This window comes from Rana temporaria, chromosome 2 (genome assembly GCF_905171775.1).
Source record: "Rana temporaria chromosome 2, aRanTem1.1, whole genome shotgun sequence".
In the NCBI taxonomy this organism is placed as follows: domain Eukaryota; kingdom Metazoa; phylum Chordata; class Amphibia; order Anura; family Ranidae; genus Rana; species Rana temporaria.
In genome coordinates this window covers 61287336-61310829 of record NC_053490.1, presented here as the reverse complement: position 1 = coordinate 61310829, position 23494 = coordinate 61287336, and the positions used below count along the sequence as shown (strand labels likewise).

At 47.2% G+C, this 23494-nt stretch overlaps 1 protein-coding gene across 2 annotated transcripts; it reads right to left on the bottom strand.

The window, feature by feature from the left end:
- Positions 1-901: 901 nt before the first annotated feature.
- On the bottom strand, positions 902-9700 carry LOC120929058 (sarcolipin-like). 2 transcript variants are annotated; one of them, XM_040340252.1, is made up of 2 exons: positions 9585-9700; positions 902-1493 (listed from the first exon to the last, which is right to left on the bottom strand). In XM_040340252.1, the coding sequence occupies exon 2, from the start codon at positions 1416-1418 to the stop codon at positions 1323-1325; it is 96 nt and encodes a 31-aa protein (XP_040196186.1). In that variant the 5' UTR covers positions 1419-1493; positions 9585-9700; the 3' UTR covers positions 902-1322. The 2 variants fall into 2 exon arrangements, with proteins under 2 accessions (XP_040196186.1, XP_040196187.1); XM_040340253.1 differs by lacking the exon at positions 9585-9700 and adding an exon at positions 9072-9096.
- Between the last annotated feature and the right edge of the window lie 13794 nt (positions 9701-23494).

Here is a 23494-nt window from a genome sequence, read left to right as displayed (position 1 = left end):
TTGTTATCCACCCGAAAACAGTAATAGAAGCACTGTAGTTAGAATTTGTATCATGTTTTTATTGCTGTCTGTTTTACCATTAAAGAGATTCACCCTAAGTTTGTCCCGGTGACTGTCCCCACTGGTACAGAGAGCTGTGGGAAATCCATAATCTTATAGTTGTCATTGGTTTAGCGGCTGAGGAGAAATCTTTCAGCTGGGATATCTGTTCAATTGACAACCATCTAATCTAATAGGTACATTTCCAACACTTTGCAAAAGTTTACTCTTACCTGCTGTTGTATCTTCAGTACAGTTACAGTACAGTAAAAATAAGAAAACCCCTCCAGTAGAACACAAAAAGCTATTTAAAAAAATGACAGGAGTGTTTAACATTGCCTTTTCTTTTCAAAATGAAGCACATTATGTCTAGAAATACACTTTAAAGTGGATCTTGACCCTCATCATGAAGTTTCCTCCTCTCCATCCCTCCCCCACTAGGCGGATGGTGTGCAGTCCGCTGTTGCTTCCTGGGATATGTGATGTGCATATCCCAAGAGACACTGAGAGCATTTATTCCAATCATTAAACGAGGAGAAGGAGGAGGAGGAGGAAAAGGAGGGGTGGGCCTAGCAGTGATCCTGGACCTGGAAGATTCAGTAGTAGCCTCCTAATGATCTCACAGGAGATAATGGCACGGGGCCCAAGCAGTGGCTGCAGAGAATATGATCTCAGCAGGACAACACTGGATCCACTGGGTGTGTGAGTATCTGGACTGTGCAGAACCCATCACCAGGAAAGTAGGGAATACAAATAAATACTAATAAATGGGGGAGGATGGCGTTCCTCTTCAAGCTCCCATGACTTCTGGGGTGTAAGTTATGCCCATCATAATCCTAAAATACAAACAACACATGAGTCATTTCAACTTTTCAGTTTATTCAGTTGAAAACCTGTTGTGTCCCAGTGTATGTTTTATTATGGGGGCTCAAAGAAAAGAGCTGATAAGATGGTTTTCATGTTATTGACTTGGGGAGAAAGAAGCACGGTACATCAGAGCTTCATAGGCTTTTCACGACATGCATCAGTTGGCTGAATTATGGACAGTGTTTATCTTCTAGAAGCTAAATGTTGTGCACGAGGGTAGAACTCTCTTTGGTTCCAGTAGATGAGGTTGCGGTTGATCAGGAAATTGAATGAACACGTACAAACTGTACCAATGCCGTTGACTTGTGCACACAGCCCTTTCAGTGCAGAGGAAGACTGGTGAAAAAATGCTCTTCGGCACTGAAGGGGCTGGAAATGTAGACTTAGGTGCATCTAAGAATCATCATGTAGTCCATTTACTCTAGGTAAGACTTGACAAGAAGCCACATCAACATTACAGTGATCAACACGATCATGAAGTTAAGGAACAGCTCTTGTGTAGATCGCTCCATCTTCTTTGAGTGTGCAGGGGTTGATGGACCAAGAGGAAGCCCGTAAACTTGTAACAAAAGCCTTACAAGGTGAGTCTGCAGAGAAAGCACATATACAATACTATTATAAATTATGTGCATTTTGTTTTTCCTGGCAAGATTTTTATCTTGTTATTTTGTCTTTAAAAATCACATAGATAATCTATAATTTGTCATGGGATACAGATATGTACATGAGGTCAGTCATACTTGCTTAATATGCATATGGGTTTATTTGGGTTTCACCAACATTCACTATATATAGAGTTGGCAGCATATGCACAAACAAACGGTTTAACCCAGCTTGGTTACAGAACATAACTCTTAGGCCCCGTACACACGACCAGTTTCCTCGGCAGAATTCAGCTTCCGACCGAGTTTCTGGCTGAATTCTGCCGAGGAAACTGGTCGTGTGTACACTTTCGGCCGAGGAAGCCAACGAGGAGCTCGGCGAGGAAATAGAGAACATGTTCTCTATTTCCTCGTTGTTCTATGGGAGCTCTCGTCCCGCCGAGCTCCTCGGCGGCTTCAGTGCTGAACTGGCCGAGGAACTCGATGTGTTTGGCACGTCGAGTTCCTCGGCCGTGTGTACGAGGCTTTACACAACTTCTGTATGCAACGATTACATAAGGCAAATAGCAAACTGCAAGGAGTTGTAACTTATAGCAAAACAATTTTGAACAGAAATAAGTTGAGCATCTGATACACCATAGAGGAAGAACCAGTAGACCTACCTGTTTTATCAGTCACATGCTGCCTACTTATAGGAACACTATAACGATTACAGGGGGTAATCCACAAAGATCCGGCGTAACTTAATTTTTTCCATTTAAGTTACACTGCCTTAAAATTTCTACCTAAGTGCCCGATCCACAAAGCACTTACCTAGAAATTTTGGGCTGTGTAACTTAAATTCCGCCGGCGCAAGGCGTTCCTATTTTCATGGGGGCGATTCCCATTTAAATTAGGCGCACTCCCGCGCCGGCCGTACTGCGCATGCTCGTGACGTCATTTTCCCGACGTGCATAGCGCGAAATTACGTTACGCCGAGCTTTGTGAATTGCGACGGGTCAATAAAGTTGCGTCGGGAAAAAAAAAGATACGGCGCAAAAAAAAAATTCAAATTAAAAAAAAAATTGCGTCGCTGGACAGAAAGGTCTGTTTTTACAAGGTGTACTAACTTTACACTTTGTAAAAGCAGCCCTAATTTTGCGTTTGCAAACTAAAACTTACGGAGAAAAAACAAAGCTGAAAAGCTTTGTGGATCTCCGTAACTGCTAATTTGCATACCCGAGGCGGCATTTCGACACAAAATGCCCCCAGCGGCGGATGCGGTACTGCATCCTAAGATCCGACAGTGTAAGTCCCTTACACATGCCGGATCTTCTGCCTAACTATGGAAAACTGATTCTGTGGATCAGTTCCATAGTTAGGAACAGGGATACGACGGCGTAACAGCACTTACGCCGTCGTATCCCTTTTGTGGATTTGGCCCACAGTCCCCAACCAAGCAGATGGAAGCTACAGCTGAAAAACTAGAATTATAATTCAAGTTAAAGCCAAACTAACCGTCCCCACCCCCCCTCCACCTTCCCTCCAGGTTGTTGTGTCACACAGAGCCCTCTTCAGATCTTTTCTTCTCTTCTCCCAGTGGCGGGCAGACCTTGATGATGCAGACAGCAGTGCTGACAGTAACATGATGTTTTTAGGATGGCTGTCTCTGTGGGACAGTTCACACCAGAGCGTGATGCTAGAAACCCATGTGCCATGCTCATTTCCAGCACCAATTCCAAAATGCACTGCTTTTGCGATCTTCAGTGGGTGTCACTGTTAATGACACCCCAAATGCAGATTGCAAACGCAGTGCATTTGCCTGCACTGGAATGCAAGGTACAAGACGTTCCATTCAATCTGTTTGCTCTGCATTTTTTAAAGTAGTACATGCACGACTTTTGTTGCTGTCTGGTGCAATTCATAATGAATGGGCTAAATCGCACCACATGTGAAGCGCACAGGAACCTAATTCCTGTGCGATTCCTGATGTGAACTGGGCCTGTATCAGTACAATGATGGTGGTGACACACCCTCAAGGGGATGAACCTCAGCACTCACAGTAGGTCCTCAACCTTCTGCATTAAATGGGCATCATTCAATCCAAAAGACCAAGTATATCTTGTGACAGAAAACAATTCACGTGGGGGACAGAGCTGAAGAGAAGGTAATCATTGCAGCTTTTTTTTTTGTTTTTAAACCTCCAAAGAAAATGTAGCCTGGTGTCAGTCTTTAAAGGAAATACGCCCTGTCCCTTTCGGTTTGGGACCATGATCAACTGCCCTGCTTCCCTCCCGTAAATGGAAAATATAGTGAGTATATACGGTATTTTTGGATACTATTTGGATGTAAGTGGAAGAGTAAAGCACAATCACTGTGCTTCATTGCCAGTCAGAAAGCACATCCTGTACATTTAACAAGCAATTATGACTTCCCTCATACAGTGTAACAATAAAAAGCATGAATAGATAACACCTTTGATGTTATAGATTTTACATATATTTTAAAAAGGCCAAAATGTCCCTTAAATATCCCAACACTAAAGAGAACCTGTCATAAAATGTGGTGCTATGCACCTTATTGTTAAAATACTAATTGGCTGATTGCTTTACTTCTGAATTCACTTCTGAGTCATTGACTGGTTACCGTAATATGTTCCCAATTCTGCTATTTATCTTTCATTTTTTAAATAGTTTATAGACATGGTCACATCTCTGCATGCTAGCCTCATCCCTTAAAGCAATAACAGCTACATATATATACTTGACAAATTTCATATGAAAACCATCTCATGACTTCCGATGATGAGTGACACATTTGTTCTAAGGCCAGAACCTGCAAATCGTTAAACAAATATTTAGCAGTTGTGATTATACTATACTAGGAAATGCTAATATTAACACGTAATGTGACCTCTGGAAATTCCTGTACGCTCTGTGGGTCGATCACTTTCTCTCCCACCAAGTCACTTGCTATGTGATGCAGTCCTAAAACTCATCCTGCATTAGATAGCACACTTGTTGAGTTAGTAAAGGCAAGGAGAGATTACTTATAAAGCTTCCATATCCATGTGAGGATCTTTATACAACCAGCTGAGTTTATTTATTAAAGGCAAATAGGCCGTCACTTTACAAAGTAAATTGCACTTTGCAATTTTGCACTTTGTGGTGAAATTTCACTTAGCAAACAATACCCAATCATATGCAAGGAAAAAAGAAAAAAATGAGATATGAGATATAAGCTCTGGGGAAATTTATCTTGCAAAGCATAGTCTCCCTTGCAAAATAAACAGCCTATTTGCCTTTAGTAACTCAACTCAAATGTGTCCAGTTAGATTGGTTTCATTTCTATTTTTTTCATATCTCCTCTTTACTACAGAAAATGTATATAGACACATGATCCTTCCATTTTGTTGTCAACAAGCAGAAAATGTATATTTCCTACTGGGGATAACAAATGAGATAGCTGTGCTGCTATAGTCTTCTTTGTCATACAAAATCAGAAATCTAAATTGTATTTATTAGTTTTGAATAAAGCCTGACCAGGTGCTTCAGGGTTAATCCAGCATTTTTTTTTTTAGGATCCGCGTCTAGTTTAGGTGCTTTATCCACTTTTATTCTGTCTACATATTTCTGGACCATATCACTTTTGACCAATTGTGGATAATTTGGGGTTGCGTCAATACCATCGCCATTATGGACATGAGCTCCCCCGTGCTCCTTCGTATACACAGAGCTGAAGAAAGTATTTAATACATTAGCCTTCTCTTTGTCCCCAGTCACCCACGCTAGATTATTTTGTAAAGGGACTACATGCACAGGCCTGACCTTTTTAATATTAATATATTTGAAGAATTTTTGGAGGTCTATGCTACTATGTTTTGCATACTGCAGCTCGTTTTGAATTTTTGAAGCCTTGATTTTCTTTTTACATATTCTGTGATATTCCTTGCAGCATTTCAAAGATGATAGTGTTCATTCATTTTTATATTTTTTTGTTAAATTATTTTCTTAGTACTTATAGCCATTTTAACTTTGGTCGTGTGCCACATAGGTTTTATTTTTAGATCATAGTTTTCCTCATGCACCAGAGCTTACAACTCACCTACTTTGCTTGGCAGACTTCTGGCATTGGCGAACAAACACTTTAATTCATTGTCACCTTTTGCACACGTATTTTGCATATTTTTTATTTTATTACAAATAGTACCATTTCCAATGGTTGTTTGTAACATTGGAACTTTCTTATCATCTGCCATAACCCTCTTCCCATGTTTCCCCATTCCACTTACCAATAGGGACTGACTCCTCTCTGCCCTATTATAATCAAATCCCCCCCCCCCCTCAATCCTAGCTCGCAGTCCATGTACATTAACAAGTGGTATTTTTTGGTATTAACCTTGCTTTAGGGCAGCACATTCATTTTGAATGGGTTGGCCATGCCACAATGCCTGAAAAAAAATATTTTTCCTCTTGTTACTGCATGGCAAAGGTGTAAAATCAGTCTACAAGACAGAAAAAAATTCACATCTGTGTATGCATGGTTGGCAGTGGCACTAAAGTTTACCAATTACAAAAAGTAAATATAGCATTCAGTGGAAAATGTTTCCCTGGTATTCTAATGTTCTCAACATTTCTGCTTCCTTTTTAAGCTTTGCTATTTTTTCTTCGGTTACAGCTGGACTCGAGACAAATGTTTCTCAAGACATAGAACTCTATAAGGTAATGTGCTGTGTTGTAGATGTTCAATTGCTTTCACAAAACATCCATGGGCATATACTATGTCAGTTATATTTGATTACAAGTAGATCACGTGTAAATAGAATTCTGTGAAAAAGAGTAAATATGCACACTATACATTCTATTGTTGGGTTTGCCCCCTCGATTAATTAAATCAATTGCAGTAAAAGACATCTTGGAATTGTAATGTGCTTCATCAATTTGGCTCATAACACACCCATTGTGCTGTGCTGTATGCATTGTATATCTAACAATATAATACTGATGTAGCCATTTAAACATATGAATACAAAGAATCTACCGTATTTGCTGGCGTATAAGGCGACCGGGTGTATATGACGACCCCCTAATTTTACAGTTTTTTAAAGATTTTTTGCTGTATTCACCGCATAAGATGACCCCCATTCCGATGCTTCATATTTCTTTCTTCTGGAGCCATATTCTTCTTCATTCTTGTTGAAGCTGAAGCCAATCACGGCAAGTGATGTATTCTACTAATGAATACAAAGCCTGCTTGGATTGGCAGAGGCTGTAACATCATCAGCCCACGCTTCTCTGACTCTCAAAGCCAATCCGAGCGGGCTACTGTATGTAGGCACTCGGATTGGCAGAGGTTGTTACCCCAATCCGAGCAGGCTCTGTATTAATTTGAATACATCGCTCACCGGGATTGGCTTAGCGGTATATACTGTATGTAGCCGAAGCTACATACAGTAATAACGCACATCCAGCAGGCATCCGAGCAGCTGACCCGGCGTATAAGATGACCCCTGCTTTTTGGCCATTTTTTTTTAAGTGTAAAAGGTAGTCTTATACGCCAGCAAATACAGTATATGTTTTTAATGAATACCACAATATTGTATTTAAAATGAGGACATCCACATACTTATCTAAATTGTAAATTCCCTATAGTGAAAGTACAACATATTATAGGGAAATGAGCCAAATGTCTGCTGCTAAGCCACACCCACCTGTCAACAAAGTCACATCCACCTTTCAAATAAGCCACACTCCCCATGCTTTGTAAAGGCTATTTATATGTTTTTAAGCATTTCAATGAATGAGAGTATTATGAATCATAGTATTTTCCTACTTATTCATTCCCTTGAATATTTTAAATTTCCACTGGGCAACCAATTGGTGCTTAGCTGGTATTTTGATTGAGCCTAGAATACCTATGTTTCATTTTTTCTGAACTCAAATGCCGCGTACACACGATCATTTTTCGGCATGAAAAAAAAAAAACGGTGTTTTAAAAAACGTCATTTAAAATGACAAAAAAAAGTTCAAACAAGCATTTTTTAATGTCGTTTTAAAAAAATTCGTTTTTCGGGTTGTAAAAAATGATCGTGTGTGGGCTAAAACAACGTTTTAAACCCACGCATGCTCAGAAGCAAGTTATGAGACGGGAGCGCTCGTTCTGGTAAAACTACCGTTCATAATGGAGTAAGCACATTCATCACGCTGTAACAGACTGAAAAGCGTGAATCGTCTTTTACTAACAAGGAATCAGCTAAAGCAGCCCAAAGGCGAATAGAACCTCCCCCTTTAGAGTGCCATCGTACGTGTTGTACGTCACCGCGCTTTGTTCATCATTTTTTAAAAACGATGGTGTGTGGGCAACGTCGTTTTTAATGATGAAGTTGGAAAAACGTCGTTTTTTGGACATGCTGAAAAACAAAGTTTTCTATCATGCCAAAAAATGATCGTGTGTACGCGGCAAAACTTAGGATACCATCATACTGAAACCCTAAAGAGATATTTATCACCATTATTACACAATAGTGAAAGAATGGAACCTCCAAAACCCAAACAGTTGGTTCAAAGACCTTCTTTGCTGGCCTAACCTAAGAGTTCTTAAATTGATCTAAAAGCTTAAGGAATAGAATTATTTTTTTTTTTCTGTAAACATGTCTTCCAGGTATAATTGTTGACCATTTTCTTCTACAGCCACTAGGATTCTGTTAAGCAGTCTAATATAAAGTGCACTTGTAAATGACTTTTTATGTCACTGGACACATTGACCAGTATTTATCATGCTCTTTCAGTAGAATGACAGTTTGTATAGGGTTGGGTTGCTAACTTAGGGCCAGATTCACAGTCCGGCGGCGCAGCGTAACGTAACCCGTTTACGTTACACCGCCGCAAATTTTCCGATTTAGTGCCCGATCCACAAAGCACTTACCTGGAAATTTGCGGCGGTGTATCGTAAACAGGTCCGGCGCAAGGCGGCCCAATTCAAATGGGGCGGGTACCATTTAAATTAGGCGCGCTCCCGCGCCAGACGTACTGCGCATGCTCTCGTTGCAAATTTCCCGACGTGCTTTGCGCGAAATTACGACGCGCCAACGTTTTGTGAATCGCGACGTGAAAAAAAGACTTGCGCCGGGAATTTATTTTTTTTTTTAAAAATTCAAAAGCGACGCGGGAAAGACGGGCATACTTTAACATGGTGGAGTACTTTTACACAATGTTAAAGGTGCCCTATCTTTGCGACAGAAATCTAACACTCGCGACGACGTAACGATGGGAAAAATCTTTGTGGATCGCCGTAACTCCTAATTTGCATACCCGACGCTGGTTTACGACACGAACTCCCCCCAGCGGCGGCCGCGGTATTGCATCCTAAGATCCGACAGTGTAAGTCCATTACACCTGTCGGATCTTCTGGTTATCTATGCGTAACTGATTCTATGAATCAGTCGCATAGATACTCTGAGATATACGACGGAGTATCTGAGATACTCCGTCGTATCTCCTTTGTGAATCTGGCCCTTAACACCCAAGCCTCCTCATTTCTCAGCACACGCTTGCAGCCAGGTGAAGTAGATTACTCAAAGCTCACCAGTTAATCCATCAAAACATTTTTGGACAAACACAGGCAGAATGAATCTCTGTGCAGATAGTGTCCCGAAGGAGGATTGAATCATTTATCCGGGCATCATGGGAACATGCTTATTAATTCAAAGTTTTTCATGCACTGTACCCTAAGTTATAGAAAGATCTAGAAGAAAAAAATGTCCTTAGTATTCCATGCATAAGAATACCTATATTTTATCATTTATATCATAATGTTAAACTTCAGGTACAGAAAGTCTTGATGACAGATTTAATTTTAGCAGTAATATGTGCACTTGAAAAGCAGAAGTTGCATGCCAGCCTTTTACATCCTCTTAGATCCTTGTGCTTGCCATTCAGGCACAGATGCTTGACAGCTGAAGGAAATGTTGTAACTGAGGTTGATTATACATACTGTCCATGTTACATAATAAAAAAATCTAAAAATATCCAGAATAGAAAACTTTGCTAAGTATTACAAAGATGAGACAAATTAATGGATCTAATAGAAGAAAGTTACCTTATCTAATTGCTCAGAATTTTCTAGCAATAGATGTTATCAATTCCTGTTTGACTTGGCTCTTCCCACCTCCTTGAGCAATGTGATTCCTGACTGTCTGTGTTGGGACTAAAGTAGCCAGAGGGTGGGGAGCACCAGGTTGACTGGCAGAGTTTCTGATGAGGTCATGCTTGCTGTAATATATAAGGCAAGAACTGCATCCAAATAGCCCTTCTCATTTGACATTATAAAAAAAAAATATTTAAACAAGTTTGTTTTATAATTTAGTCCAGTACACAACTACGCAGTGCAATCCAATAATTAAATTGTTTGTAGACTGGGCATTACTGGCTCATTACATCTAATGCCCCTGTCCATGTTACTGTTTGCCCAGACGGTACACTTTACCAAGTCGTTAAACTCTGGCCAAGCTGCCTATAAATAAGCAGCTAATTCCACACCCGCCCACCTACGTCACTTTCGATACTGTAGGTCCCTCTATTCTCTCTGACACACAATTAAAGCACTGCCCTTGACGGAGCCAATAATTGGATCAGGTGGCCTTTTAAAATCCTCCCTCCTGCTGTGTACAATTGGCCTCCCATGTAGGAGTAAGTTAGGGATCATTGCCAAATGTTCATTAGTAAACTGATATTATTCCATGATAACATGAGTTCTATTTATTCTGGAGAACACAATCCTGAAAATATCCATAGCTCGCCTCCTTTATTTTTTTATTTTTTATTTTTTTTAAAGAAGAATTGTATCAATCATATAATTTCTTAACAAAAAGCGGAATTGTGATGTGAATCGAGATTATACTAGGTTAGTAACAAGTGGAGTACTGTGTCTAGTTACTTGGCATGCAGTAAAAGGATAAAGCCACCTAGACTAATAAATCAGTACTGAGTAGGTTCTAGAAAGTTGAAGAACACGGTGATTGTTTAAAGAACAGCAGTCTAGTGGACTAGGGAGAAATACTGGCAGGTGTTCCTGTAAAGAAAGCCCGGAGCAAGGAACGCAGGGACTAGGAGGAGGGCTACATGACAGAGGGAACAGGGTACAACAAAATTAATGATTGGCTGGCCAGGGGGCGGGGGGCGGGGAGAGGAGTTGATAAAAGGACAAGTTCCCGCCCCCCCTGGCAAGCACAGCGTGGAGGAAAGTCACCAGATAGCAGCATGGCTGAGCTACAGAGCATTTGGGCCCAATTACAGGCGGAGGCGGCGGTGCACGGCCCTGAGTGGCTCCAGGATCAGCTGCGGCCTATCCTGGGTGGGTCAGCAGCGGCGGTTAGTGAGGGGGGGCGAAATTCGGGGCGAGCTCGGCGGTCACGGCCCCGGAGCGCTTCTCTCCCGATTCGTCCCCCAGGGCCCAGCGTCACACTGGGAGTCCCCATTCGCGGGCCCCCCCGCAAAGCGGGCTGCCATGCCTGCAAAGGGGGGGGACCAGGAGGAATCCCCTTCGTGGACGGGGCTCGGCGGGCGGCCGCTCCGTCAGCCCAGGGGCGGCCCCAACACCCGCTCGGCGCGTGGAGTCTGAAGTAGCGGGCCCCGCCCCCCGGGCGACTGCTCGGGGCGCGGCGCCTCAGCGTGGGAGGCCGAGGAGCGCGACCCCTGGGCCATCCACTTCCGCGGCCTACGGCCTAGCACATGCCAGGACTGAAGTTGGTGGTGCGGGTGCCAGCGGTGATGGAGGCAACGGGGCTGGGGGAACCCCCCCTGGCCCGCGGAAGGCGACGGAGAAATCCGTGAACGGGTCTGGCGGTTGGACGCCAGGCTCGCGGCAGCCAGGGATGGGGAGGAACCTGCTGCGGTCCGGTCGGAAGGGGAGCTGACTGAGTCTGAGGATGATCTCCCCCCCAGGAGAGGGGCAGCGGCGGTGGAGACGGTGGTGGCTTCTGTGGCGTCTGCGGCTCCGCCGGTGGTGGCGTCTGTGCCCCCGCCGGTGGTAGCGCCCCCAGCGGCCCCTGCTGGTGCAGTAGCGTCTGGGGCGGCTGTGGAGGGCAAAGGGGTTGGAGAGGCGGCGAGTAGGCAGGAGATAATTCGCCTGGCGGACGTGGCAAAGTGTGAGGTCTACGTTTGTTATGAGGCGTCATTGGGGACCCATCTCAAGGTGGAGGTCAGGGAAAAAATATGGAAGGGTGAGTATGTGGAGATTTTTTCTCTTCTCCCGTTAGAGAAATTTTATTTGGATAGGGGTAAGCCGGACGAGTCCAAGAAGGAGGAAGAGGAAAGGCGCAGGTACTGGCTGATCCCGCGTACGTTCGCCAACTGGTTGCAGGCTTTTAGTATCCTGGCCTGTGTGGTGGGGGAGAAGAAGCCGGAGTTCTGTTCCGGGCTATTCATTTATCAGAACGCGATCGGGGAGACTCACAGGGTTTACTGGGGTTCGGCTTGGCTACGTTACGACGAACAGTTTCGCCAGAGGATGGCGGTACGACCGGACCTACGCTGGAATCAGAAGGACATGAACCTCTGGTTGTGCTTGATGACAGCGGCAAGAGCCCCGGGGCAGTTTTTTCAGGAGGGGGCCGGGGGTCCCGCTTCCCAGGGACAACTGGCCAGTCGGGCAAAAGGGGTGTGTTGGCAATTTAACTCCGGGACCTGTAGGTTCGGAGGAACCTGCCGGTACAAGCATGAGTGCTCAGATTGCGGCGGCTCCCACCCACTGTCCAAATGTTTCAAACAAAGCAAGGGACGTCCCGGTGAGTCTGCTAACAAAAGGGAGGACTCCGGTGAGGGTGGAAAGGATGCGGCCGTTTCTCGGTAGGTATCCAGACAAAGGAGCGGCGCTCATTCTGGAGAGGGGGTTTTCGGTGGGTTTTCGGATTCCGTGCAAGCTGGAGGTGGTCCCTCCGGTGCCGCGCAATTTGCGGTCCGCGTTGCTTCATCCCGAGGTGGTTTCAGACAAACTGCAGAAGGAGGTGGCTCTCGGACGCATGGGAGGTCCTTTTTCGGCGGCACCCTGGGGGGATCTGGAGGTTTCTCCGCTGGGGGTGGTCCCCAAAAAGGAACCCAACAAGTTTAGGTTGATACACCACCTTTCGTTCCCAAAAGGGGGGTCGGTCAACGATGCCATAGATCCGGAGGCCTGTACAGTTAGTTACACGTCATTTGATGCGGCGGTTCACTGGGTAAGACGTGACGGTCGGGGGGGCTTTGATGGCTAAGTCAGATATCGAAGCGGCGTTTCGATTGTTGCCGGGTTCACCCGGACAGCTTTCGGCTGTTGGGGTGTCATTGGGAGGGGCAGTTCTATGTGGACCGCTGCCTTCCCATGGGGTGTTCCATTTCCTGCGCGTTTTTTGAGATGTTCAGCTCGTTTTTGGAGTGGGTGGTGCGGGACGTCTCGGGTCTCAATTCAGTTATCCATTATCTGGATGACTTCCTGTGTGTGGGGCCGGCGTCCTCCAGGGTGGCTGCAGTACTTCTGGCAACCCTGGAGCACGTCGCAGACCGTTTTGGGGTTCCTTTAGCCCCCGAGAAGACAGAGGGTCCGCGCACGGTCATTACGTTTCTAGGCATCACTTTGGATTCTGAGGCGATTGAATGCCGATTGCCGGAGGACAAATTGGTGGCGCTCAAGGCGGAAGTCAGGGGCATGCTGGGGGTCCGGAAGGTTCGGCTGAGGGAGCTCCAGTCATTACTGGGCAAGCTGAATTTTGCGTGCCGCATATTGCCTATGGGGCGGGTTTTTAGCCGACGGCTGTCGGCTAGTACGGCGGGGGTGGAGTCACCCAATCACTTCGTTAGCCTGCAAAAGGTGCACAGGGAGGACTTGCGGGTGTGGCACTCCTTCTTGGAGTCCTTTAACGGTAGGGCGTTGTGGATGTCCGGCCCGGTCAGCAACTTTGATTTGGAACTGTACACGGATGCAGCGGGGTCCACCGGCTTTGGAGCCTTTTTCCAGGGCAGGTGGAGCGCGGGCCCGTGGCTGGCGAGCTGGGTGGAGACGGGGTTTACCCGGAACCTGGTGTTGCTGGAATTGTTTCTGGTGGTGCTGGCGGTGGAACTGTGGGGGGCAGATTTCAGGGACAAAAAGGTGAGATTTCACTGCGACAACCTGGGAGTGGTACAGGTGATCAACCGGGTGTCGGCCTCCTCACCCCCAGTGGTGCGCTTACTGCAGCACTTGGTGCTGAGATGCTTGCAATTGAAGGTTTTTATTCATGCAGTTCACCTCCCTGGAGTGGAGAACGTCATTGCTGACGCCTTATCTCGCTTTCAGTGGGACAGGTTCCGAGAGTTGGTGCCGGCGTCGGAACAACACGGAGTGCCTTGTCCGGATGGGCTGTGGAGGATTGCTTTGGCGTGATCTCTAGATGGCTCAGGAGGTCGGTGAGTGAGGCCACGTGGGGGGCGTACAGCAAGGTTTGGCGGGAGTGGGAGTCGTTGGCAAGCTGGGCGGCAGTGGAGCCCTTTGGGACGGAGGTGCGTGGGTTGGTATTTTACTTTGTGTCCAGGAACATGGAGGACGGGGTGTCAGTGGCAGCATTGAATAAAAAGATGGCAGGGCTGGCGTTCCTGTTCAAGTTGCGGGGTTGCCAGGACTTCACTAAGGATTTTTGGGTGAGGCAGGCGCTCAAGGGCTATAGGAAGGCTAGGGTGACACGGGACACCAGGCGCCCGGTGTCATTCTCTGTGCTTCAGGGTCTCTTGGAGAAGTTGCCTACAATCTGTTCGTCGGATTACGAGGTGGCTTTGTTCAGGGTGGCGTTCACATTGGGGTTCTTTGGGGCCTTTAGGATAGGTGAGTTGGTTAGCCCATCGAAGAAGACCCAGGGGGGCTTGGGATTTCACGAGGTAAGTTGTGGAATGGACAGGGTGTCAATATGGCTGCGCAGGTCGAAAACGGACCAGACAGGTAGGGGACGGGAGGTTCAGGTATTTGCGTTGCCAGGGACACTAATGTACCCCACATTAACCTCATCAAGCACTACTGACCCACACCCCCCACCAGCCACCAATTCCAGCCATTTTCCTCCCATTGACCACAGACAGCGGTCATCTTTTCCAGCAATATAAGGGGCACTATGACCTTTGCACTCTATACATTGTGATTTACATTACAAAGTACTTACCAGTGTAGATTACATACTCCTGACCAAAATGTTCATTGTCTCAGCAGTTGATGGTTGCGAAGTCTATTCTATTTCAATTTAAGTAGTTTCTATTTTAATACAATTATCAGTATTTTCTATTTTATTGAAGGCTCAGACAAAGTTTCAGCTTTTTGTCCATATTTATGTAGCGCCCTGCTACTGTTCATAGCTGGTGCTGCTGTAAATTTAGAGGGTGGTCAGAGAGTTAGTTGCCTCTGACCGTGTTTATTTGGCTAAATTCAGGGCCTCTGTTCCATCTTTGGCTGTACTGTATGTGTCCACTGTCGTTGTTTGGGGAGCTGGTCCCACCCCAGACCGTGTGCCGGGTGTGTGTTTCAGTGTTCCTGGCTCCAGGACCACATTGGTCCGGAGCAAATAATCTGCCTTGTGGGCTCAGTGGGTAGACTGAGTTTGCGGTTGCAGAGTTGTTCTGTGCTGGCCGTCCCGAGGGAGGAAGTCGACTGATGAAGAGCATGTCTGAGGGAATACCGAGCACAAGGCTGGTAACTCAGGAGAGGCCTACTGCTTCATTGAAGGACACATTGCTTCTGAGAGGCTGGACGATGGTCGCCTATCATTTCTGAAATAAAACAAGCTGTTCATTTTGGACTGAGAATATCTCCACCTTTGGGAAGGTCTGTGGCAAAAACTTTGCTAAAGTTTTGAGTAACACTCTGGCTGCTAGACCGGTGAGAGCGGCCTATCCAGATGCACTATACCCACTCTGGCTAGAGTGGCGACAAAAGTTGTAGTTCGAAGCAGGATTGTTTCCAAAAACCCAGTTATACGCCTGAATCCATTACCTACAACTTCTTCTATCTTCTCACCTACTACTGTACTACTTTTACCATTTTACCCCGTTGGGTAATAAAGCACAGAAAAAGATACCTACAGTGTGGACATTGACTTTCTTACAGCTCTCATCCAGTACCCTAGACGGCGGAGAAATTTTTAAAGATGATCCTTTCAGTTTATGTGTGTCTGCGAAACTCTTACTTGTGGTACAGTGGTGTGCTTAAGGAGAAGTTTGTGGTTACAAGGACGAGGGCTTTTTTTTTAAAGGGAACTTGGTGGAACTCAGTTCCACCACCTCTGGCTCAGACCCTTTGGTGCCTGCTCACCACAATCACTTGTAAACACAGAAGTCTGGTTTCTGTTTTTACAATTGACAGCTCTGCACTCTGTATGTAATGCAATCCTGGTATTTAATGTCCCTTTAAGACCCCTCTCCTGTTTTCGTGAAATTTGACTGACCACACCCACTATTTGATGTGATTTGGAGGGTGTGTGTAGGGGGAGGGATTGTGTGGGGCGTGTTTAAGTTCCAGCACCTATTGTTTGAGGAAAAAAAGCCCTGACAAGGACTATGGCATATATGTAAAGTGTATACTGCTAATAGGCATTGACTATATTTAACCATGCCTCAGCAGCTCAGAGAGGCCACAGTTGATGAGGCAGAAGTACCTGAGCAAGTAATCTAAGAGACTCCAGGAGAAGCAGTCCTAACCATGCACAGTGTGACCAAAACTATAAAATTTGCTAGAAATCAAGCGGTGGGGCAACAAAGTGAAAAAATTCCTCATACAAGAACCAAAAATGTGGATGAAGGATATACGAATAGAAATCCCTGACTTAAGTGGTGAAAAGCCTAATGCCCTGTACACACGATCGGTTCGTCTGATGAAAACGAACCGATGGATTTTTTCATCAGATATCCGATGAAGCTGACTTTCATCAGTCTTGCCTACACACCATCGGTTAAAAATCCGATCGTGTCCAACGCGGTGACGTAAAACACAACGACGTGCAGAGAAAAATGAATTTCAATGCTTCCAAGCATGCATCGACTTGATTCTGAGCATGCATGGATTTTTGACCGATGGATTTTCCCACAGACGATCGTTTTTTTCTATCGGTTTTTTAACCATACGAAAATTTTAAAACCGATGGGAAAAAAAATTATGGGGCCCACACACGATCGGTTCGCCCGGTGAAAACAGTCCCTCGGTCCGTTTTCATCAGACAAACCGATCGTGTGTACAGGGCATAATGCCGCGTACACACGATAATTTTTCAGCATGAAAAAAAACGTAGTTTTTAAAAAAATGTCATTTAAAATGATCGTGTGTGGGCTGCACATGGTTTTTCAGTTTCTGAAAAACGACAATTTTTTTTCCTGAACATGCTGCATTTTTTAACGTTGTTTTAAAAAATTTTGTTTTTCAGGTTGTAAAAAATGATCGTGTGTGGGCTAAAACGACGTTTTAAACCCTTGCATGCTCAGAAGCAAGTTATGAGATGGGAGCGCTCGTTCTGGTAAAACTACCGTTCATAATGGAGTAAGCACATTCATCACGCTGTAACAGACAGAAAAGCGCGAATCAATACAAATAAAATAAAATGATCGTGTGTGGGCTTCACATCGTTTTTCGGCTTCTGAAAAACAAATGCAGTTTTTCGGGTTGTAAAAAATGATCGTGTGTCGGCTAAAACAACGTTTTAAACCCGCGCATGCCCTGAGATGGGAGCGTTCGTTCTGGTAAAACTACCATTCATAATTGAGTAAGCACATTCATCACGCTGTAACAGACAAAAAAGCGCTCATCGTCTTTTACTAACAAGGAATCAGCTAAAAGCAGCCCGAAGGCGAATAGAACTTCCCCTTTAGAGTGCTGTTGTAAGTGTTGTACGTCACCGCGCTTTGTTCATAATTTTTTAAAAATGATGGTGTGTGGGCAACGTCGTTTTTAATGATGAAGTTGGCTTTGTTTTTTGGACATGCTGAAAAACAGCGTTTTCTTTCATGCTTGGTGCCACGGACTAGTTGAAGAGGTCAGGGATGCAGAAGGGGTTAATAGTGAGCTCAGTCCCTCCCCCTCCCTTGCGTAGATTAGGCCCCCCCATAGGCCAGCTCAGGTCCAATTAGACGGCAGGATAGGGGCAGGTGATTAGGAGGTGGGCCAGAGGTATCTTAAGAAGGGATCCCCCCTCCCTTCTTCCTCTTACCTGAAGCAGCGCCAGCAGAGGAAAGGTCTCAGGCTGCGGATGGCTGAAGACCTAATAGGTATGATCCGGGAGCGGGTGCGGTCCGATGGCGTATTCCTGGCCCGTGTCGCCGCCGACCTGGGGGTGCCGGGACCGTCCCCCTTGCCGTGCCACCCTGTCAGTGTAGATGTGGCGGTCGGCGGGCCCCTCGCAGGGCCACCCGGCCGCCTGTACGACTGAGCCCAAGTCCCCCTAGGGCTTCCCAGCGGCGGGGAGGCTCCATGGCATCTGAGGCTGTGAGGGGGGGGAGGGGCGGCGCTGCCGCCCGCACGCGCGGTGGCGCTGTGGCCCCGCCCCCTTCTTCTTCCATCTCTCCTCGTGGTTCCCCTTCCCTCCCCTGCCGGGTGCCTGTGGGAGCTTGTGTCTCTCCCCCCCTTCTGGCAGTGATTATGGGCAATAATAATGCCACAGGTGGCTCCAGCTCCTCATTTACTGAGGAGGCTGGCCTAGTCAGGGATACTGTCCCCACTTCTGACGCTGCACAGGGTGCAGAGGCCCCTCCCGGTCAGCACATTCCTAATGATCCTCCTGCATCTGTCTTTGAAGATGCTGGGGAGGATGTAGCAGGCTCTTCCTCTGTCCTTTTACCCAACTCTGATGATGTCCGCCCCCGCGCCGTTAGTCACAGGCGCGACCGATCCCGTAGACGGGAAATACGGTCCTTCTCCAGATCCTCGTCCCGTAGTTCAGGGAGATACTACAGATATAGCAGGAGCCGTCGCCATAGGTCCCCCAGGCGCCACAGTAGATCCAGGCGCTCTAGGTCCTCCCGCTGGAGGTCGCCATCCTCCTCTCGCAGCCGCTTCATGACCCCTAGGGGTCGGGAGGGCCATCATAGGTCCAGGTACGGATCCTCAAGGCGCTCTAGGCAGCCTTCTCGCGTGGACGATAGGTCCGGCGCGCCCGCATCCTCTGCCACTCCCTTGGCTACTCATGTTCCAGCGGCGCTCCCTCCAGTATCCGTGCTGCCTCCAAGTGCTCCGGTGTCTGCTCCTCCGGTGGTGGTATCATCTGCCGTCTCTTCAGAGGTGACTCCTTCCCCGTCTTCTGCCGTGATTGGTGAGTTTGATTACGCAGGGGCCTGGGGTGCTGGGAGCGGGTCGCAAGCCTTGGTACCGGCCCTTAAGGCTTTGTTGGCGCAGCTGGAATCCGGTTCCCAGGGGGCGGTCACGCCTCTTCCGAACAAACGGGCTCCGTCTCCGCCAAGGGCTAGTGTGCACAAGGAATCCTTTTTCTGCGGGATTAGCCCGTTGGGTTCACATGTTAGCGATGACATTAGACAAAAAATTTGGGATAACAAGTATGTGGACATATGGTCCCTGGTGTCGGTGGACCAGCACACGATTGAAAAAGAGCACAAGCATTTTACAGATAGGTTAGCTGAGCGCAGGCCCCGCGTTGCCAGGACGATAGGCAACTGGCTTCAGGCTTTTGCGGTGCTGGGTGGTATAATGGGAGAGAAACACCCCGAGCGCTGTTCTGAACTCTTCATTTATTTGGATTCAGTTTACAATGCATTTAAATCTCACGGCGGCAGCGCTTGGTGGAGATACGATGAGGAGTTCCGAAGGAGCTTGGCATTGCAGCCCGAAGTGGGGTGGGGTTGCAAGGCCACGGACGTTTGGCTGCGTCTCATGATGGCGCAGAGGCAGACTCCCTTTCTCGGCGGGGCCACTGCTTCCTCAACAGGTCAGCAGGGCGCAGCGGCCACAAAGAGACCCGGAACTTGCTGGCTCTTAAGCCACTGTAAGTTCTTTGGGTTGTGCAAGTTTAAGCATGAGTGCTCCTCTTGTGGGGGCGCCCATGGTGCAGTCCGTTGCCCCCGCGGTGCAAAATCGACGCAGAAGGGCTCAGCGCCTGCTGAGGGGAAAGACGCCGGTGAGCGTGGACGAGATGTTGCCCTGGCTAGAGTGTTACCCCAATAGGTCTGAAGGTGAGCAATTGCGCATAGGTTTTTTGTATGGTTTCTTCATACCTTTTGTTCCTTCAGCGTCCCCTCAACTGGCTGGCAATTTGCAATCGGCTATGCTTTATCCGGAGGCTCTACGGGACAATGTTAGTAAAGAGGTAAATTTGGGTCGCATTGAGGGCCCGTTTTTATCCCCCCCCCTTTTCCAATTTGAGGGTTTCTCCTTTGGGAGTGGTCCCCAAAAAGGACAGTGGTAAGTTTCGTTTAATTCACCATTTGTCTTATCCGAGGGGCTCATCGGTCAACGACGGCATCTCTAAAGAGGATGCGTCGGTTTCCTATGTGTCGTTCGATAGGGCGGTAATGTTGGTCCGGCGGGCCGGTCGGGGCGCCCTTATGGCCAAAACGGATATTGAATCTGCCTTCAGGTTGTTGCCGGTGCACCCGGATTGCTACCATCTTCTGGGTTGCTGCGTGGATAGCCTGTTTTACTATGACACATGTTTGCCGATGGGGTGCTCGATATCGTGCCACTATTTCGAAATGTTTAGTTCCTTTTTGGAATGGGTGGTACGATGTGTCACTGGCTGTAGATCTATCATTCACTATTTGGATGATTTTCTGATCGTGGCCCCGGGTGAGTCTTCTCAATGTCAATATTTGTTGGATTCCTTTTGTGCCCTGATGAGCAGATTCGGTGTTCCGCTTTCCGCTGAAAAAACAGAGGGTCCTACTACCAGTCTGTCCTTCTTGGGCATTGAAATTGATTCCCTTGAAATGGTTTTTAGGTTGCCGGCTGGCAAGCTCGAGAAACTGTTAAGTTTGATTGACGGATTTTGCGGAGCTCAGAAAGTCACTTTGCGTCAGTTGCAGTCGCTCTTGGGTCTCTTGGTCTTTGCATGTCGCATCATGCCGATGGGTCGGGTTTTTTCACGTCGGTTGTCGTTGGCTACAAAAGGGGCCAAGAGACCTGAGCATCGGATCCGACTGACTTCATCCCTGAAAGCGGACCTGCGGGTATGGCGTGAGTTTTTGCGTCGCTACAACGGTCGCACGTGTTTTTTGTCGGACGAGGTAGGTAATCATGAATTATCCCTGTTCACCGATGCGGCTGGATCGGTGGGCTACGGTGCAATTCTCGGGAATGAGTGGAGTGCGGAATCTTGGCCGCAAGAGTGGCGGGATAGAGGGTTGTGCAGCAACCTGACTCTCCTTGAGCTTTTTCCCATCGTGGTAGCGGTTGAACTTTGGGGGGACAAGCTCAGGGACAAGAAGGTATGTTTTTGGACTGATAATAGCAGTGTGGTTTATTGTATAAATGGTCTGTCTTCCTCCTCCCTTTCCGGTCCTAGCCTTACTCCGTCACCTGGTTCTCAGGTGTCTGGAGTATAATATATGGTTCAGATCTCGACACGTTCCCGGTGTTGACAATGTGATCGCTGATTTGTTGTCTCGTTTCCGTTTTCAGGAGTTCCGCACGCTGTGCTCGGGGGCGGCTCAGGAGGGCCTCCCCTGCCCGCAGTTTCTTTGGACCCTGGCGTTGTGAATCTGATGCCGCTCATCGCCTCTTCTGTGACTCCGGCCACCTGGTCCAATCACGGTAAGGCGTGGAAAGCCTGGTTGGGGTGGCGGGTAACAGGAACGTAGCTTCTTGTGAGAGTGTCCGCTTTCAAGTCACGGTCGACTACCTTTTGGGCTTGGAGCTTGCTGGTTGTTCCGCCGCGGTGGCACAACGTTGTTTGGGGGGTGTTGGTTTTCACTTGAAGTTACATGGTTGGCAGGATTGTACTAAACATTTTGGTATTTTACAGGCGTTAAAGGGCTGGCGAAAAGTGCACGCGAGGAAGGACAACAGGCGTCCGGTTTCCTTTGCTTTGTTAGATTCTTTGATCGGGGTCACGGGGGGTGTTTGCTCCTCCCCTTACGAGGGGCTTCTTTTTTCCACGGCTTTTTGTTTGGCATTTTTCGGTGCTTTGAGGGTTAGTGAGTTGGTGCCGGCCTCGGCTAGCGGGTCCGGGGGCCTTTTTAGGGAAGATGTTTTACTAGCTACTGGGGTGGTCCAGGTTCGGATTAGGAAATCGAAAACAGATCAGTTGGGCGAGGGTTGTTGGCTGCACCTTGGGGCGGTGGGTGGTACCCTTTGCCCAGTTGCCATGGTGACGGAGTTCCTGAAGGTGAGTCCAATTGGGGAGAAGTTTCTAGTACATGCTTCTGGGGCCCCCCTTACGCGGTATCAATTTAGTTCGGTTTTTAAGAGTTGTTTAGCGGCTGCGGGGGTTTCGGCTGGCGATTTTGGCACGCATTCGTTTAGAATCGGTGCGGCTACGGAGGCAGCCAGGGTGGGCCTGTCGGTGAGTGACATTCAGAGAATTGGTCGGTGGAAATCGGGGTGCTATGCTGGCTACGTTCGCCCACAATTGTTGCTTTAATGTCTTTTCTTTCTTAGGTCCTCGTGCTCCGGTTGTGCACATTGTGGGGCACTCCTACATTCATCGGGCCGCGCAGAGGGCTATCTGTCGGCCGGGCGGTAGATCCCTGGGATTTCAGGTGGAGGTGCATTGGCGAGGTATTGGGGGTCTCCCCTGGTCCAGGATCCTTATGGAAGCTTTACAGATTGCCGGTGTGACTCGGACGCCGGTGGTTTTAGTGATTCATGCTGGTGGGAACGACATACGTTCCCTACGAGTTCCGGAAATGATTGTTCTGATGTGTATGGATCTTGAGAGAATGGTTTTCCTTTTTTCCGAAATTATAATTGTATGGTCAGAAATTGTCCCTCGGGTCACATGGCAGGAGGACAGGGACGCGGTTGGCATAGAGAGGGCTCGCAGGACCATAAATTCTCGCATGTCCCGATATGTTAGGGCCAGGTCTGGGGTAGTTGTCCGACATAGACAGTTGGAGGGGGATAACAGACGGCTTATGAGCCAAGACGGTGTACACCTCAATGACATCGGTCTGGATATATTTTTATCTGGCCTTCAAGATGGCATTGAACAGGCCTTATGCATTTTGGGTGGGGGTCGGAGCTCAGTTTGAGGGGCTGAGCTCCTCCTGTGGCGGTACAGGAGAATAAAGTTATGAAAGGAGAGGTGGAAGGCTATTATGCCCGTCGGCTTAGGCCGGCGGCTGGCTGGTTGCTTCCCCCTGGTGAACAACCTATTGAAAGGTTAATAAAGGTTAACAATGTTCGAGTTATGATATACCAAAATAAAGCTGTGGCCGACCCCCACGTCCACTCAAAGATAAGCTGTTGTCAGTGTCCTTATTTAAGGTTACAGGGATGAGACGAACAAACAGTTACTGGTAGGGGGTTTTTCAATTAGTCTGGTTGGCACCGGGCCAATTAGGGCTAGGTGCCACGGACTAGTTGAAGAGGTCAGGGATGCAGAAGGGGTTAATAGTGAGCTCAGTCCCTCCCCCTCCCTTGCGTAGATTAGGCCCCCCATAGGCCAGCTCAGGTCCAATTAGACGGCAGGATAGGGGCAGGTGATTAGGAGGTGGGCCAGAGGTATCTTAAGGAGGGATCCCCCCTCCCTTCTTCCTCTTACCTGAAGCAGCGCCAGCAGAGGAAAGGTCCCCGCCCTCCCGCCCCTATTTTCTGGAGCTGCTAATATTTTCTTTTACGTTAGACCTCCTTTAAAAAAAAAAAAAAAAAAAAAACAATAGTGTATCATTGAGATGACATAAATCGATAAAAAAAAAAAAAAATAAATAAACAGTGCGGAGATGATTGAATCTAATATATCTTTATGTTTTACGGGTGATTTGTCGTTGGCCTTACGGCCCCTGTTTTTAATTGCACTGGTGTATGAGAATATTTCTATTGGTTATTTTTTGAAGTGACAGCTGGCGGTACAGGAGAATAAAGTT

Excerpts from the sequence above, each read along its gene's own strand:
- LOC120929058 (XM_040340252.1), bottom strand. The coding sequence starts at position 1,418 with ATGGAGCGATCTACACAAGAGCTGTTCCTTAACTTCATGATCGTGTTG.